Raw genomic sequence first — 18,088 nt, 5'->3', positions numbered from 1 at the left:
AGTCTGACATATGATTACCAGTGTAGACATAGCTAATATAATTCCAAAGAGACAATATAGATCTTTCTAAATTTTAGGGATTTGTTATGCTATGATAATAGTTTTGCAAAAGGGCCCTGATTTTCCTTTATTTTTTATAAACAAATTTTTATACATTTTATAAATCCTATATTTTCTTATCAACCCATAAGAATTTGAGCTGTTGGATTGAAGATTGTTTATCCAAGAATGAGGTATATAAAAAAAAAGCATTGAAATGAACATGAAAAATACTCATTAAGAAACATTATGATATTGTTCAGGTATCTTTGGTAAAAACACATATAATATTTATGGAATTTTCCCTTTCTTCAGTCTCATGCTATGACTGTCTCTGAACTGAGGGCTGCATTTGCATGCTATTAGGGTCACAGATCACATTCCTAAGGAATAAAAAAAATAAATCTGTCCAATTAGTAAATCCTATTCACACAATAAATTCTTTTTTATTTGTATGAGTTTGGAACATGAACATGGTGCTTGTAAAGTGAGGGGCACTTTACATATTCTAAAAGAAGAATAAAAAGTGACTAGGGAGATAAGAACAGTATGATAAGCATTATATTTATGCAATAAAGTTAATTCAGAAAATCTGTTGCATTTATAACCTAGAAGAGGTTGTCCTTTTCAAAGCATTAAAATGGACTAAAATATTCAGAAAACTTACTTGAAATCCTTCCAAACACATCTTTTATGTAGCTCTATAAAATATATTTATTTATTTAAACTAATGGCATTTCTAAATGAACAAATGAACAAAAGGACGAAATAGTAAATGTTGGATGTTCATCTTACCAAAGTAAAAGCCCTGTAAGGTGTCAGAAATCACATTCAGAATGAATGTGTATAGTATCCTCCATTTGCCCCTCCAAATCTACCTTCTCCCCTTCCCCATCCTACTACTGGCCATGGGAGGCTGATGTACATGGACTCCCTTGCCCTCTGGCTTTGACTAGTTTTGCCAATGGGGAGCTCTGACAGAAGCTGGAGAAAAAAAAAAAAAGGAGAGCACTTATGCCCTTTCTCTCTTTCTGAGGGGCCTCCTCAGGCTGTCAGTGCTCCTTCATAGAGGCCCTTCTTCTGGTGTCCCATTATATTGACTCCTCCCTCTAGGTTCTGGTGGCCACTCCCTAACCTTGACCTAAATATGTGAACAGATTTAATGTTATTTTACTCCCCTCAGTGTTCCCTCATCTTTGTGGATAATCCCTTCATTATATCTTTTTGAACTACCCAATTTGTATTTTTCATATGATTTCTGTTTGGGCACAGACTGATTAAATTCTTGTCCCCGGAGCCTCCTTAAGCTATCTATATCTACATGGCATGTGATATAACATCAAGAATGAATTGTCAGGGCAATATAGTGTGGGAATTGTATTCTTATCATGTGCCAGACACTATGATCTTTAAAATGCAAAGCTGTACTTCCAACTCAGAGACATTTGTAAATTACAATTCCTAAAAGGTGGAGAATTTGTTTGGATTGATGCTCTCAAGAACTTTCTCTTATCTTTGGGAAATGCTTGTTGTGAAGTTCTGACCAACCTGAGAGACTATTGGAAGCTTTCTTCTCTTGGACATTTATTTATTCACCAATCATGTATTGTTCACACAGTATTTGTAAAAAATTATTCTAGATGTGCATTCAACCCTCACTTAACAAATGGAAAAAAAAATTATACCAAAGATGTCATATATTTTAACCTTTCTTAATGTCAGAAGAGTAACCAATAACTTATTGGTAGAATCAAAACTTGAACTTAGATATTCTGATTCAAAGTTTTATAGAAACAAAATCTCTGCTTTGGCCTATTAAGAGAAACAGGGCAAACACTCACATCTAATATTCAAATTAATGTAGACAATTACCAGTGCGGAATTAAACATAAAATGCATTCACATTTAAGAAATGTAGACAGCACTTCTGGTGAAGCGTCTCTTAGGCTTCTTGGAAGAAGTGATTAAGTCCAGTTTAGTCATATAAGGTCCATGGAAGCGCAAGGGGCACTCAGATCACGGAGAAACTTTGAACACTGAGCCAGAAAATGTGAAATCTACTCCCTAGTCAATCAGTATCTTTTAAAAGTGTTTGATCAAGACTGTGAATAACATCAATGAGTAATCAGTTGAGGATTATGAAAATTAATTTGGCAGAACTTCATAGAATAGATTGGAGATTAAAAAAAGAAAAGAAGGCAGACTTATAAGAAATCTTGATAAGTGAGAAGTAACAAAGATTATTGATAAGGTGAGAGAGAGAATAAGTAAGAAAAATACTTGCAGGAACATAAGTAAAAAAATTCAATGACTAGTTACATTTTAGAAAATAGGAAAGAAGTTAAGGATGTCTGAGTTTTGGCCTTGAGTTAATGGCAAGATAGTGCTTCTAAGAGCAGAAAAAAGAAAGAGTAATTTGTTTGAGGGAAAGAGGAGCAGGTAAAAATAACAGCTTCGTTCTGGAAATGTTTACTTTAACATTGAAAGGTAGGATTTGTAGTAGATAATATCGGAAAAGAAGCCTAAAGTCAAGTTGATTAGAGTCATCTGTGTGATTGTTTAGTAGATGTCTTGTTTTCATTTATAGAGTGTAGGTGGACTGGGGTTGGATGGATGTGGCAGTTGGATGGGAAGGGGCAGTGAGTATGGACAAAGGGACCAGTGCCAAGATAGAATATTCTTGGAGGTCTAAGTCAAACTGGGAGATATGTTTATGCAAAGCTCTTCTGGTAGAGTGTGGTCAATCAATGTTGTATCTTACAATAAATACGGTGCTTAGCGAAAAAAAAAAAAAAAGCAACAAGTTTGGAAGCCAAGAGGGAAGAGAAAAATATGCAAATGGTATTGAAAATAGTTTTGAAGAACTATTTAGTAATAAGCCATGGATTATTTTCTCCAGTCCTGTTGTACCTGATGAATATTGTGGTGAATATTTTGAAGAATGGGATGGTTGCTGAAGACTTTTGTGACTGAAGGTGATAAGGTAAAAAGAAGAGGATGGAAAACTAAGGTTTGGAGAATATTTGTGTTTGAGTGTGAGGTTCAGTGGAGGAGGAGAAATGAAACGAATTAGAGGAAGGGGAGACTAAAATGCAATTATAACCAAGGAATTAAAGGTTTTTCAGGATGAAGAAGTAGTCATCTTCTCATGACAATAACTGACAAAAGGCAATTGGAATCAACAATTATGATATTGAAAACTTTTGAGAATGGATTTTTATTATATTATTACACTGGCAGCCAGAGGTTGCAGAGTTAAGGCAGCATGATGTGGTATACAGAACAGGAGTTTTCAAGTGTGACAGACCTGATTTGGAATCCCAGTTCTGTCCCTTACCAGCTGTGTCAATTTGGCAAGGCTACTTACGAATATTCTTAGTTTCCTAAGCTGTAAAAAATAATTCCTGGTTGTCAAATTCTTATAAGGAATCAATGAGGCAGATGAAATTGCTGGTAGAATGCCTAGAACATAGCAGTCTCTTAATTAAATCCATTCCTTTAAGAAAATAATAAGTGGTAAGGATACAGAAGAAAAAGCAAGAATAGGATAATCCTTTGAAAAGTTTCATGGTGAAAGGACCTGAGACAATTATAGGGAAAATTTTTTAGGCTAGTTGGAACTGTATACACTTGCTGGTGGAGGAGAGGAGCCAAGATGGATGGGGCTAGTGAGGAACTAAGAACCAAAAAGGGTAACTGAACAATCAAGAGCGTGGATGACAAAATATCAAGGACTTAGGATCAAGTGAACAGGAGGAAGAGTTAGTCTTAAAAAGGAACATACGCTTCTTTGGAGACTATTTGGCAGGAGAGAAAATAAATATATTTTTAAGTGTAGAGAGAAGAAGCTGTAGAAGCTCTTTTTGAAAGCATATGTCTTCTTGGTAAAGAGACTGCGTCATTTACTAAATGAGGGACTGATGAGGAAGCAGAGCTTAAGTAGAGTAGAAAAATTCGAAACACATCATGAAGAAGGCTATTGGGGTCAATCAATAGAAAAGACTAAATTGACTGCTTATCAGGAGAGAATAGTGACTGATGTGGAATTGAGATAGATTTCACTAGAATATAGGAAGCAGTAGACAGAGAACCCATTCTTTAACAATAGTACCATATACTAAGAAGCTCCTGAAATTATCCAAGCAAAAGGGTGAGAATCTAAGAGATGTGTCCTGATGAGGAGATTGAGGAGAAGGTGAGATAAATAAAAAACTGGTTGAGTGACTGTGACCTGAAAGTACTTTTCATATTGATTTACTAAAATGTAATCAGTTATGTGAACTTCATAAATATGCAGAGTCTAGTAGGAACTCTATTTGATTATTGGAGACCTTATTGATAAGTAGAAAGGAGTAGTTGGGGTTTGTATACTGTGATCAAAATTCCAACAGAAAAGGAAAGCTGAAGCCTGCTTTAGCCTCAAGGCAATTCTGAGACTAGGGCATGTCCTCAGAACATCAGGGACTCAGTGTAGTGGGTGGGTTAAAGGATCTATGCTCCTCCTGAATCTCTGCTTGAGTAGAATATGATATAGCCATTGGGCTAGCCCTCTGGACCAGCCCCGCCAGGAGGAAGGGCACAGAAATCTTTGACAGAGGATTATGTAAAATTGAAAGAAAAATATGACTTTTAAAGAACTTGATTTTCTTAAACTTGTTGGAGAAGAAATCTCTGTCCCTTTGGAGTGGGAAAAGAGCAAAGGTTTTTCATCAGAGCAGTAGGTAGCCAATTGCAGCTTCAGAATGCAATCAAATGAAGGGTCACAACATCAGCTGGGGGAATCTGCAAAGGAATAAATAGTTCCTAAAAGGACAGCAGGTATTGATGGTTTACAAAATCTTAAGGTCAACTAAACCTAGCATGTTTCATACCTTTGTTACCCTTATTCATTTGTTCACTCATTCACTCATTACCTATCAAATGACAGACAGTAATGGACTAGATCCTTAAATAGACAAGGTTCCAGTCTAATGGAGCTTACATTCCAGTTGGGAATGGGATGGGGAGGAGAGAACACTGGAATATAAAAAATAATACACTGAAAAAAAACAGTACAATGAGTCCTCAGGATCTGAAGCATTTTTTGTATATGTGTGTATATGCTTGGGTATGTGTGTATATATGTATATTGCTAGAGTAGGTTTAAGTGTAGTTGTGTGTGTGTGTATGTGTGTGTTTGTGTCTATGATAAAGATACAGAAAGGATTAGTTGTAGATTTTTCTGGCTATTCTAGATCCAAACAAAGAAAATAACTACCAAATAAAATCAGTGTGGGAATGATTTTGGTATAATATGGCATAAGTTAGTGAACACCTTTTTCTTTGTTTATATTCTTTTAAAGTTTGTTGCCTATCAGATAAAACATTTGATATTTAATATTTCCAAGATTACTGTGGTGAGCTAGACATTCTCTTATGTTATTGATGGGATTATAAATTGTTAAGTGTTTCTGGAAAGCAATTTGGCAATATATATTAAAATCATGAATATGTTCTTATGTTTTCAATATGCAATTTTAGGGACTTTATCTTATGGGAAATAATCCACCATGTGGGCAAAGCTTTATGCATAGAGATACTCACTATAACCCAATTAATAACAGAAATAAAATGCCAAATATTTAAATTATGTATGAATAGAGAAGTAGTTTTCTTGTAGTAGGTGCATGAACTGTATGAATATCATGTAAATAATTAAAATTATGTGCTCAAGGAATTTTAATGACATGGGACCATATTTATGATATAGGAGGCTATGTAAAAAGAACAGGATAGGGGTGCCTGGGTGGCTCAGCCGGTTAAGCGTCCGACTTCGGCTCACGTCATGATCTCGAGGTCCGTGAGTTCGAGCCCCACGTCGGGCTCTGTGCTGACAGCTCAGAGCCTGGAGCCTGTTTCAGATTCTGTGTCTCCCTCTCTCTCCGGCCCTCCCCTGTTCATGCTCTGTCTCTCTCTGTCTCAAAAATAAAATAAACGTTAAAAAAAAAAAAAAAAGAACAGGATAAAAATTTTTATATGTTGTAATTCTTAATATGTAAAACAATTCCATAAAATTGGATAGGAGGAAATAGGCCAAAATGCTTTATACCTGAAGCATTTTCTATGATTTGTACATGTGACTTTTTATATGCAGAAATACCAATAAATATTATTTTAAAAACCCCACATTTCAGTGGGAATTAAATGCTCCTGTGATTGTTCTATAAACCAGTAAGTCCTATTATGGAATGTCTGGCAAATCAGCACTTACATATATAAAACCATAATATCCATTCAAATTTTTGTTAAATAATCTGTCAGATGGGTATGTTTTAGTGCAATGAAGCAATTGTCTTGGCTGCTTTTCTTTAGAAAAGCTTTTCTTAACTTTTTAACATAACTGATTAAGGCCTGTCCTTGGTCTGTGCATAGCAAATCTGGTGAAGTAGTAGACATGGCTTTCATTTGGCAATAGTTTTACAAGAAGTGATTTTAATTGAGTAAATAGAAAGCGTAAGCTTGGATTTATGATTGGACCAATATTTCTTAAAATGTAGTGCTGGGATCCCTTGCAACAGAGTCATCTCTGAAAATTGTTTAAAATGTAGATTTCTTAGCCTACTAAATCAAATCTGAGGATGGATACTGGGAAGATGTATTTTTTTTAATTTTTTAAAAAAATGTTTATTTATTTTTGAGAGGGAGAGACATAGTGTAAGCAGGGGAGGGGCAGAGAGAGAGGGAGACACAGAATCTGAAGCGGGCTCTAGGCACTGAGCTGTCAGCCCAGAGCCCAGTGCAGTGCTCAAACCCAGGAGCTGTGAGATCATGACCTGAGCCGAAGTCGGAGGCTCAACTGACTGAGCCACCCAGGCGTCCCTGGGAAGTTGTATTTTTAAAGACATGCCCTAAGTAATTCTCCTGAGATTCTCTAAGAACCACCAGTTAAGGTAGAAATGTTTGAGGTTTAGAAATTCTAACCTTGTCTGCTCCAATGCTTCTTATGTAGAATGAGATCTTTTCTCAACAGCTTGGATCCAAAATACAGAGAATTTGGCCTAGCAGTAAGTCAGAATTAGGGGATGGGGTCTCTCTCCTGTTCTGTTGCAATCTTATTAGAGAGCTTTAGATTTGGAATTCTTTGAGACCATAAGCAAGTGGTCAGTCACCTTGCTGGGAATAGTAATAGGGTGACTGAATAGGTAATTTGTGGTCCGGATCCTATGAAAGTGTCCTTTGGATGAAATGCTTGCCTAAATCATTATAGAGTGTACAGTTCTTTTTTTTTTTTTTCCACGTTTATTTATTTTTGGGACAGAGAGAGACAGAGCATGAACGGGGGAGGGGCAGAGAGAGAGGGAGACACAGAATCGGAAACAGGCTCCAGGCTCTGAGCCATCAGCCCAGAGCCCGACGCGGGGCTTGAACTCCCGGGCCGCGCGATCGTGACCTGGCTGAAGTTGGACGCTTAACCGACTGCGCCACCCAGGCGCCCCCTAGAGTGTACAGCTCTTAATGAAACAGGCCTCCAGGGAGAGTGGTCATACCCTAGAGGATAAGAGCAGAGCCAGACACACCTGTCACTCACTATGTGCCAGGATGAATTAAACAACTCAAAATCTTAGATTCTTCTCTCATAAAATGGAATTACTAATAGTGCCAGCTGAATCATGAAAAGTTGTGTGCCAGTCGTTGAGCACAGGGCCTGGCATGAAGTAAGCACTTATAAATGCCTACAGTGATGACTTCACAAGAATTCAACTATGTAAGCTTGAGAGGTCAGGCTTTTCCAGTTGATTTTTTCCCAAGTTTTCTAGCTTTTCCAGTTGATTTTTCAAAGACCATCTTAGTTATCAGAAAAGCCCGGGGATTTGGGGCACCTGGGTAGCTCAGTCCGTTAAGCATCCGACTTCAGCTCAGGTCATGATCTCTCAGTCCATGAGTCTGAGTCCCACGTTGGGCTCTGTGCTGACAGCACAGATCCTGGAGTCTGCCTCGGATTATGTGTTTCCCTCTCTCTCTGCCCCTCCCTCATTCATGCTCTGTCTCTGTCTCTGTCTCTGTCTTTAAAAAATAAACATTAAAAAAGAAAAGAAAAGCCTGGGGATTTGAATAATCCCAATTCTTGGAGGGCAGGGGCTCTAAGTTTACCTCTAGTTCTTCATCTGAGGTAGATTTTTGATATCTGTTGTTTTCATGGAATATCCAATACTTATGTCACTTACTGAAATCTGCTGTCTGGGTTGGGTATGACTGAACGGAATTATGTGAATTATCACTTGCAGAGTGACTTTTTTTTGTGTACATTCTCTAGTTACTAAGAAAATCAAAGGTCATTTCCAAACACACACACACACACACACACACACACACACACACACACAATACACACAGCCTTAACCCTGGCCACCTTTGTAATACTTCTGGGTGCCACATTGTTTCAAGCTGTTTTAGGTTCTAATAGGCATCTCTGGCTTTATGATGGTTGCTACCATGAAGCACACTTACATCACCCTTTTCTTGCCTTATTGGTTAATATTCCCTGAGTAAAAGTATTTGTTACACTTTACCTTAATTTAAACTTACATTTGTCAAGTGATAGGCATCTCTAGTGGCTTCTTAACTTTAGGAAAATACCAACACCCCTCCCGGAAATACCACTAAATCAGGCTGAGACAATTACCAGGAGCAATCCTTTAGATTATCCAGTTGCATAACACACTTCTTGAATAAATGACATAACCTAATTTAGGATACATCACCAAATTCAAGTCAGAGAGTATCCTTTGCCAGTCAATAAGAGTGCGGGTCACTGGAAGATCTCTTCGTAGAATTTTTCTCAGGGCTTCGTTCGATAACTCCTGTAATTCTTCTAAGACTGCAACTTGAAATATATTCTCTTGCTCTTCCACAAGCCTCGCAAAACTTAAAGCCAGTTGAGCTTGGTTAACTATTTCCAAGCTTTCTTTTAGGTCCTTGGAGATTTCAATATGAAGGTTGACAGCCTTGAAGAAGTGAGCTTGCACAAAAATTCTTCCTGTTACTTGGGTTAGAAATGGATTGATTTGGAAAATCCATTTAGATTTCCAAAGGCCATTCCAGCAGTCTCTTGTTTCATAGCTGTGGTCCTCAATGCATGCTATCAAGAACTCCTTATTTTTCACGGTTTTTCTCAGCACGTTGCAATTTCCTTTTGGGTAGTGATCACTCACGTACAGTTTTAAGGCACACAGAACAACATTTCTCAGGTATTCTGTCTCATTCCGAATGATACCGTGACTTTGGATGTCTTTTAACTGGTTTTGAAGCAGGTCGAATTTGAAAGAAAGTTTGCTTTGATAGTCAAAAAATCGGTAGTCACCCATTACGTTGTGGTGAGACAAGAGTACTGGATTTCCATCGATAGAGAGTGGTACACAATATTTCTGGCAGTGTTGGTGGCCTGCACACTCACCTTGATGGTGCATAAGTTTTTCATCACGGATAAGCAGACAGAGATCATCAAAGGCATTTACAAATTCCCCTGGAGGAGCCTGTATCAACAGTCTGCGAATTACTCTTTCTTTCTCTTTCCTACTCAGAACGCTAAGTGACATGCTTGGTTGCAGCAGAAGCAAAGCTTCTGAAATAAAGAGTGTTCAAAGGATGAGAAAACATTCCATGAGACACCTTTCCCATCAAGGTGTTAAACATTCAAGCTTAAGATTACTATGGCTAATCATGAAAACAGGTTGTCTTGCAAGCTGAGTCTCCTGATGAAGTCATAAAGAACCTTTCTCTATGAAGTGTGGAACCTTTGATGATGTCACCATGGGTGTTCAGGCCAAAAGAAAAACATGACGGTCACCTGACAGCGTGGTACCCAGCCATTCAGCTGTATGTATTTTGGAGATTTAAAAAACTTAGCCTCCCAAACAGCCTTCTTCAAGAGCGGTGTGTCGCTGTGGGCATTCTGTGTTGTCAGGAATCTACAGAAGCAGCCTAGAGTTTCTAGAGAGGGTTTGGCAGCCCTTTGCACCTTTGGGGACCACAGTGGCATTTATTTATCCTCGGGCCCTCAGAATATTCTCCCCAAACCCACTGGAAGCACATTATGCCCAAAAGTTTCAGGGGGGTTCAACAAAAGAGTAAAAATAAAACAAGATATGATGGCAGTTGACAGAAAAATGCCAAACAGCAGAGGATACTGCATTATAACCATTGAGGGTTTGAAGATTGTTAAAATGTAAGCAAGAAGCCAGAAACTTTCAAGGGCAGTGAAATGCAGGGACCACATCTGGCATGTGGATTCTATGGGATTTAACTGTGAGCTATCTCCAAAGAACAAAGGCGCAAACCACTCTGTATTTTCTGCTTTCTCTCTAGAAAAGGGTCAGAGGCAACAGCTGATGAATATCAAGAAATTCCTTTACTACAAAAGGGCAGAGTTGACTATATTTGAAACCTGTGACAACATGTAATGGGGAGAGACTACTAAGCAAGGAGAAGCATAACAACAGGTCATGAAAATATGGAGAACAAATATCCATTCAGAAGTCCTTTCTGTTCCTCTTTTCTCTTCTTCCTCTTAATTAATCCCCTTTACTTGATTCTCCTCTTTCTTTTTGAAGAGTCTGGAAGTTAAGCCTCTCTCATTTAAGTATAAACCTCTTCCTTCCATCCGTCCTAAGCTTTTCTGCATTTCCCTTACTTCCTGTCTTTTTCTTATGAGAACATGAGCTTTGCCATATTAAGTCATAGCCTTTATATGTGAGGGCTTTTCATAAGTTTTAGCAGTCTGAAACTGAGTGGAATTTTGAACAATTTTCACAAGTACCTTTCATGATATTATAAGTTGTCATATTCCCAAGTTCAGTTTTTCCAATTGAAGTGTCCTAATTTTTTTGTAGTTTGTCTGTATACAATAAGTAAGCTTGATTATTTTAATTTTCTTTTTTTTTTTTTTTTTTTTTTTAAATTTTTTTTTTCAACGTTTATTTATTTTTGGGACAGAGAGAGACAGAGCATGAACAGGGGAGGGGCAGAGAGAGAGGGAGACACAGAATCGGAAACAGGCTCCAGGCTCTGAGCCATCAGCCCAGAGCCTGACGCGGGGCTCGAACTCACGGACCGCGAGATCGTGACCTGGCTGAAGTCACGGACGCTTAACCGACTGCGCCACCCAGGCGCCCCTATTTTAATTTTCTATTCATACCAAATATACACTCAGCATGGCATTTTTAACCCTTTTTGGTGGTACTTAAAATGTTGCCTTTTTTTGGCACGTGTAGCTGGACATCTGGCTAATGTCATGGTAATAATAATTATATCAAACATGGTAACTATTTATTGAACACTCAGTAGCAGAAACTGTGTTCAGTCATATATTGAGAACTTATGCCCCCACTTTCCCTAAATATTAATTTGCTCACCTTTCAGATGAGGAAAGTGAACTTGAGAGAGGTCAAGTGACAGGGAGATCTTGAAGCCCAGCTGTCCCCCAAGTCCATGTCTCAGGAAATAGACTGTATTTCCCAAATAATAACTTGATTCCTCAAATGTTTATTTTTATTCTTTTCCTGTAATTTTTATTGTGTTATGTATGCCCTCTCATACCTTCACTACAGAATAGTACCTACTTAATTTTGTTTTAACCATAATTTATCATAGAATTATTTTGTCACTTAAGCAAAAGATAGACTATCCCTTAAAAATAAAAATAAAAACGTTAAATTGAAAAGAAATCAAATATTTCCTTAGGCATTTTAAGTACTTAATGATTTTCTGTGAGAATTTCCTTAACTTCTTTTTTTGTGCTTCATACATGGTTTTTGTCGATGATTCGGGATGAATTTAGAGGTGGAAAAATTAACCTAGAAAAAACTCACAAATTACTTGAAAAATTAGATATTCAGTGCAATTATGTTCATGTGAAATCTATTTTTAAGGTGAGATAATATCCACCCCTTGTCTGCCCCACCCTAAGAAGGACTTAATCCAATATAGGGGAAATGTCAACAGCTACTTGGATGCTTTCTACAGAAAATACATATGAAAAATTAGTCTCTTAATTAAAGCAATTAATTATGTTAAATATATTTACAATCAAGAAGGAGAGAATTTAGGTAGGAGATAAAATAAGTTAATGGTAAAATTTGAAATAATACCAGATTATTAATTTAGCATAATTAGCTGAAGATACAAGAATGTTCATGTAAGATTAGGATTGGTCATATGATTAGATCAAAATCACATAAATGAAGAAATGGTAAATGGATTAGATGTTAGTGATTTATAGAAGGAAAAAGAAATCTTGAGAAAAATGGTATTTTACTCACTTCAAAGTAGAAAATCATGCCAGAAGTTTTCTTTGTTTGAAGAACTAGTGGGGATGGAAACTGGATCAATTTTTTCACTAAAGGACAGAGGGAAAGATCATCAATAAGTAAGAAAAATCCAAGCACTCAGCTGAGTTTTGTGCTAGGAAATGGCAAATTTCTTGGCAAATCAAGTAAAAATAATGGATTGGCTACTTAAGTTAAGAAGATGGAAATCCTGAATATGATACTGTTTTCTGAAAGTGACTACCCAGATAACAGTCTGTGAAATTCTTACCATTAATACAAACTGGGAAACCTGTGTTACCTGCCTGTAAGCAGTTAGCCTGATATAATTTCATGGATGACGGCCGAGGCAGGCTTTTGGTTCAGAGAAAATAGCCTTGTTACAAAAATAGCCATTGCAAGGGTATCAGCATTTTGGTGCTATTTCTCCAAGTCTCAATTCCCAAAGCATGATGTGAAGAGGGCCAACTGACAGAAGCACATGCCCTGGGTTGTCTTATCAGAGAGGGACCTCAAGTTTAAGGAACCCAAATCTTTTATTACAGGAAGTAAGCCTGTCTGATCTTTGCCCTGGAGGGTGCCCTTATCATTATTATCATGCACAGTAAAGAAACCTGCTTTTTCCCCTCGAGGGAGATATTATCTTTTCATCATGCAAACATCCTTGAAAAGCTAGTTCTGAAGTAAGTGTTGGTGCCTCTGCTGGAAAACCTGCAGAGACACAGGAGACCATGGAGCAGCCCTATCAAGTACTTCTCTCAACAGGATTTAGCCCCCATGTTTACAAATCACAAAGAGGAGGTTCAAAAAAAAAAAAAGCTGCACTTCTCAAGAGACTGCAGTAAAAGACAAAAGTTTCAGATTGTTTTTTATGAATGCACGTAGTCCGTGCTGCCATAAACTATCAGAATTTTAAGCAACTCATGTCTAATACTATACCTGAAGAACACAAGGTTTGTGAAAGATCTTCACAAGTAGAACTTCCCCCCAGTGGTATCACTCAATGGAAGAACCAAATAAGTACTTTTTTGGTTTAATAAAATTCACGTTCAACACAACAGAGAGGTAATATATTAAATCTGTATCAAATGTGAAATGTGATCAATCTTATTCAGTGATTATCAGGTTGCTTTGCATTACCTGCAAAATGAAGATATGTGTCTGAGATGTACTTGAGTAAAGTGCATGCCCTATTAAAAAGTGTTATGTAAAATGTGCAACAGTTCTAACAGGTAAAGAAATAGGTCATTAATTGATATTAACAATTATTTAAACGTGAGAGGGTGAAGGTCTAGTTTGTTTAGCAAAACCTTTCTGGAATGGCTATGAAAATAATTTTTATAATTGAGGGACAGAGATTGCTTAGAATTCTTTAAAAACCTCTTTAAAATGGCCTCAAATAATTTAAGCATAAATTGCATATAAACAAGGCTGCTGATCATGACAAGAAATTGTTATCAAAATAATTCCCCTAGGCCCTTGAATAGATGATACTTTGTTGCCTTTGGCTACATTGCCATATATGCATTAAGAAATTAATTAAATAGAATGCTAGGGAAGGTGTATTGGCTAATGAAATTTTCTGGATAGATAAAAATTAAGCTTCTTAAACATTGGACTGTTTTGCTTCAACTTTTGTTGTTTATCTTTCCAAAATTCACGATACACCTTGTAGCCAGAGTAAATGCAATGAATCTTAAAGAATCTTATTTTGGTGACCAAAATCTTCCAGCTTCTCAGGGCTATTGTTATTGGCAACCTCAATGGGCGTGGAGATTCTTCACTCCATCAGATCTTCCCTGTTCAGTACTTGGCAAATCAGAAATTTCCCTAAGCAAATGTCTTAACCTGCAGAATGGGGAAACTAATATAGTTATCTTGCCGGATTGTGCTGAATAGTAAATATTATTTGTGAATGTATCTAGTATAAGGCTTGGAAAAAAGTAGGCACTCAATAAATATTATTTGAAGTATATCAATCATAACTGTTCAAAAAATATAGGAAGTTGCATTACATTTATTGATTTCTTAAGAAGCTGGCATAAATTCTGATGTGAATTTATTTTCTTATTGGGTGAATATTTACTATGAAATTTAAGTAAAGAAGGTGTACCTTTATGACCCTGGCAAAATATTCACATTTTCATTTTACAAAATCAATTCTTGAGCCATGACGTGGGGAGCAATTCTGTAAGATTTTGTTTTATCCCTTTATTAAAAAAAAACTTTATTGCTTTTACCATTGTCATTAATTTGTAGCATACAATATATTTTATAAGAAATATTCTGTGTCATTTCAACAGAATATTGCTAGTCTGAGATTACATTCTTGATTGTTAGTTGAGTATGAAATAGCATCCTTCTTAATTTTAAGAATTCATATTATTATAGGACTTACCTTAAGTTTTCAAATTCTCTAAGCAGTTAACAGCCATTATTAAATCTATAGGATGTCCATGGGACTCTGTTAGAAACTGTGGATTGTAAAAAATTAATAAAGTGCTCTCTCTCTTTCTCTCTCTCTCTCTCATCAGGAGGAAAAGAAATACAGAAATTACTATTTTATAAGTAGATAATAATAAATATCATAGTTAATAATTACAGGGAATCTGAGAAGACAGAGACTCAAACTTGGGCATCTATAACAGAGGCTGTGGTACAGAGAGCATTCTTATTGTCCCTCGAAGAATAAGAAGCAGTATATGTAGATAACAGTGTGAGAAGTGCTTGATGAATAAAAGGTAACGATGTATGACTTGCACATAGGATGTATGCAAGGAAGTGATGAGGAGTGCTAGGTATGGCCAGATCACAAAAGTCCTGAGGTAGGCTACAGAGTTTGGATTTTTTTTTTATAGACGATGGGTAGCCATTGAACTTTTCTGAGGAGGGAAATAGTGCAAAGTTTAGGATATATCTGGCAGTAGTGTAGAGTGGTTTGAAAGTTAGAAGGTAGAGAGAGGAGGTAAAGTATTTCTCTGCTGTGTCTGCCCTACAAATCTGCAACTTGGGTCAATTCAGCTACATATTGTTTCGTTCCACCGCAAGTTTATGATTTCCTATTTTAGTTGGTCTGCCACAGTCTAAGCTTATTTTTAATCTTCTCTCAAAAATAAATAGCTCCATATCCTTTTCTCTTTTTTAAAAAAATTTTAATTATTTTTGAGAGAGAAAGAGACAGAGAGAGCATGAGTGGGGAATGGGAAGAGAGAGGGAGACACAGTATCTGAAGCAGGCTCCAGGCTTTCAGCATAAAGCCTGATGCAGGGCTCCGAACTCACAAAGACTGAGATCATGACCCAAGCCAAAGTTGGACGCTTAACCAACTGAGCCACCCAGGCGCGCCACTCCATATCCTTTTCTAAAAGTTATATTCTCTCCTGTAGCAAATAAACTGAAAGACACCTTTACATTTCTTTCTCCATTTCCTCAATGATTCATTGCAATAAATTTTGCCTTCATACCTAACTTGAAAACCTCTATTTTTAAAATGGTAAATACAATGGTTAGGCTCTCTGTGCATTTTATTTATCCCTCTTTTATTAAACTACTCCTATTCTCACTTCTATGACATCACTTTTTTTTTTTTGAAAATTTCTGAACTTTCCTTTTCCATCTGTCCTTAATTTTCTTTCTTTTTACTTTACATATAATTCCTGAACAATCTTATTAACTTTTTTTTCCAGTTTTATTGAGATGTAATTGACATACAACATTGTCTTAGTTTTAGGTGTACAACATGATTTGACATACATTGAATTGTATGTATATATTGAAAAGTGATTAACAAGTTTAGTAAACATCCATCAGCTCACATAGGTACAAATTTCTTTTTCTTGTTATTAGAACTTTGAAGATAACTCTTGTAGCAACTCTCAAATATGCAATATGGTATTACTAATTTAGTTACCAGGCTGTGTGTTACATCAGCAGAACATGTTATTATATATCCTACATCAGTGTTAGCTATGGTCATCATTTATATTTCATCCCTAGTACTTGTTTATCTTATAATTTCAAAATTGTACCTTTTGACCACTGTCACCCAGTTCTTCCACCCCACCACCCCTGCCTCAGGCAACCATCAGTCTGTTCTCTGTCTCTATTAGATCAGTTTGTTTAGATTCCACATATACGTGAGATCATATAGTATTTGTCTTTCTTTGTCTGACTTACTTCACTACATAAGGGCCTCAAGCTTCATCCATGATGTCAAAATTTATAGAATTTCTTTCTTTTCTATGGAAGAATAATATCTTATTCACATTTTCTTTATCCATCTGTCGATAGACACTTAGGTTGCTTCCATGTCTTGGCTGTTGTAAATATGGCTCAAATAAACATGGAGGTACAGATACCTTTTCAAAATAGTGATTTTGTTTCCTTTCACTAAATATCAGGAAATGGAATTGTATGATATGGTAGTTCTATTTTTAATTTTTTGAGTAATCTTCATATTGTTTATAATCCTTATTTGAATTCTTTATTAGGTAAATTGCTTATTTCTGTTTCATTAAGATTGTTCCTGGGGTTTTATCTTGTTCTTTTATTTGGAACATATTTCTCTATTTCTTCATTTTTTTTTTTTTTTTTTTTTTTTTTACTGTCTGTGTTAGTTTCTGTGCATTAGATAGAACAGCCACCTCCACCAGCTTTGAAGGAGTGGCCTTGTTTAGAAGAAGAACCTTATTGTTCATCCCAGACTTAGCTTTTGTTTGTCTCTCAACCTTTGCAATTGTCCAAGCAGCCTGCTTTATTCTTAGTGGCTCCCAGTCACTGAGGGAGTGCTAAGACCCATCAGTGTTCCTAAGGGGAGGATCCCAATCAGCACCTAGATGTGGGCTGATTAGATCCCTCAGGCAGTAGCTTATAAAGTATACAAATAGGCCTCTTTCAGGGAAAGACTGGAAACAAATGTCTCTGTCATCTCCCTCTGCACCAAGCTCCTGAGGGACAACTAGACAAGGATTTTCTCTTTGTTTACCACAATTCTGCTGAACCTGTGAGCACCAACTTCTGAGTGGCAGCTGTAAAAGCTGGAGTGCCAGATATGTACACACACGTGTTTCAGGGAGATATTAGTGATCTGGAGGGAGATAGAGGGAAAGCAGAAAAATGGTACCTACTGGCTTCCCTGGTCTCTGGGGAAGACTGTAGGGCCCCAATACCTGTGTTAGATTAGAAGCATGACTCTCAGGCTATGGCTTTTAAGGTGACCAAGTAGGCCTCTTTCAAGGAAAAACTACATGTTAGTCTATACCTCCGTGCTAAGCTCTGGCGGGGACTAGCCACCAAGAGTCCTTGTGAGCTGTTAAGAACTCTTTACTATAGTTTCGTGGATCTTGTGGACACAAGCCCCAGTTGGCCTTCAGAACTAGGTATTTGTAGGACTTATCTCTCAGGTGGAAGTCTTAAAATTTGGGGTATTACAAGTTAGATCCAAACCCTTCACTCCTCAGGGAGAGCTGAGGGTTGTGTGTTCACTCTCAATTATATGTCATCCTGTTGGGGGTGATGACTGTGGAGAGACTGTGTCTCAGCCTCTCCTACCCATTTTGATATAGAATTTTTTCTCATTTGCTCAATATATAGGCAAGTTAGTTCACTCAGCTAGTTTCCAGGTATCTTTCAGAGGGAATTGTCCCATATATAGCTGTATATTTGGTATGTCTTTGGAAGGAGGTGAGTTCTGGACTTTCCTATGTCACCACCTTGTTGACTTTCAATGGCTTCCATTACTACTTTAA

At 37.0% G+C, this 18,088-nt stretch overlaps 2 protein-coding genes across 2 annotated transcripts in view; one reads left to right on the top strand and one right to left on the bottom strand.

Annotated features, from left to right (window-relative positions):
• Positions 1-8,714: 8,714 nt before the first annotated feature.
• Positions 8,715-9,614, bottom strand: CAPZA3 (capping actin protein of muscle Z-line subunit alpha 3). The gene has a single exon (XM_030321038.1). It carries the CDS (start codon positions 9,612-9,614, stop codon positions 8,715-8,717), a length of 900 nt encoding a protein of 299 aa, XP_030176898.1.
• A 2,202-nt stretch (positions 9,615-11,816) lies between these two features.
• Positions 11,817-18,088, top strand: part of PLCZ1 (phospholipase C zeta 1) — a 44,003-nt gene continuing 37,731 nt past the window's right edge. Inside the window, exon 1 of the mRNA XM_030323253.1 lies at positions 11,817-11,945. Within this exon, the coding sequence (XP_030179113.1) occupies positions 11,835-11,945 (111 nt within the window). The 5' untranslated portion in view covers positions 11,817-11,834. The remainder of the gene's footprint in view (positions 11,946-18,088) is intronic.

Source organism: Lynx canadensis, chromosome B4 (assembly GCF_007474595.2).
Source record: "Lynx canadensis isolate LIC74 chromosome B4, mLynCan4.pri.v2, whole genome shotgun sequence".
NCBI classification, from domain to species: domain Eukaryota; kingdom Metazoa; phylum Chordata; class Mammalia; order Carnivora; family Felidae; genus Lynx; species Lynx canadensis.
Note: the sequence above shows the minus strand (reverse complement) of the source record. Positions and strands in the feature narration are given on the sequence as shown.

Bases quoted from the DNA above. Each gene is read 5' to 3' on its own strand.
- CAPZA3 (XM_030321038.1), bottom strand. From the start codon at position 9,614: ATGTCACTTAGCGTTCTGAGTAGGAAAGAGAAAGAAAGAGTAATTCGC.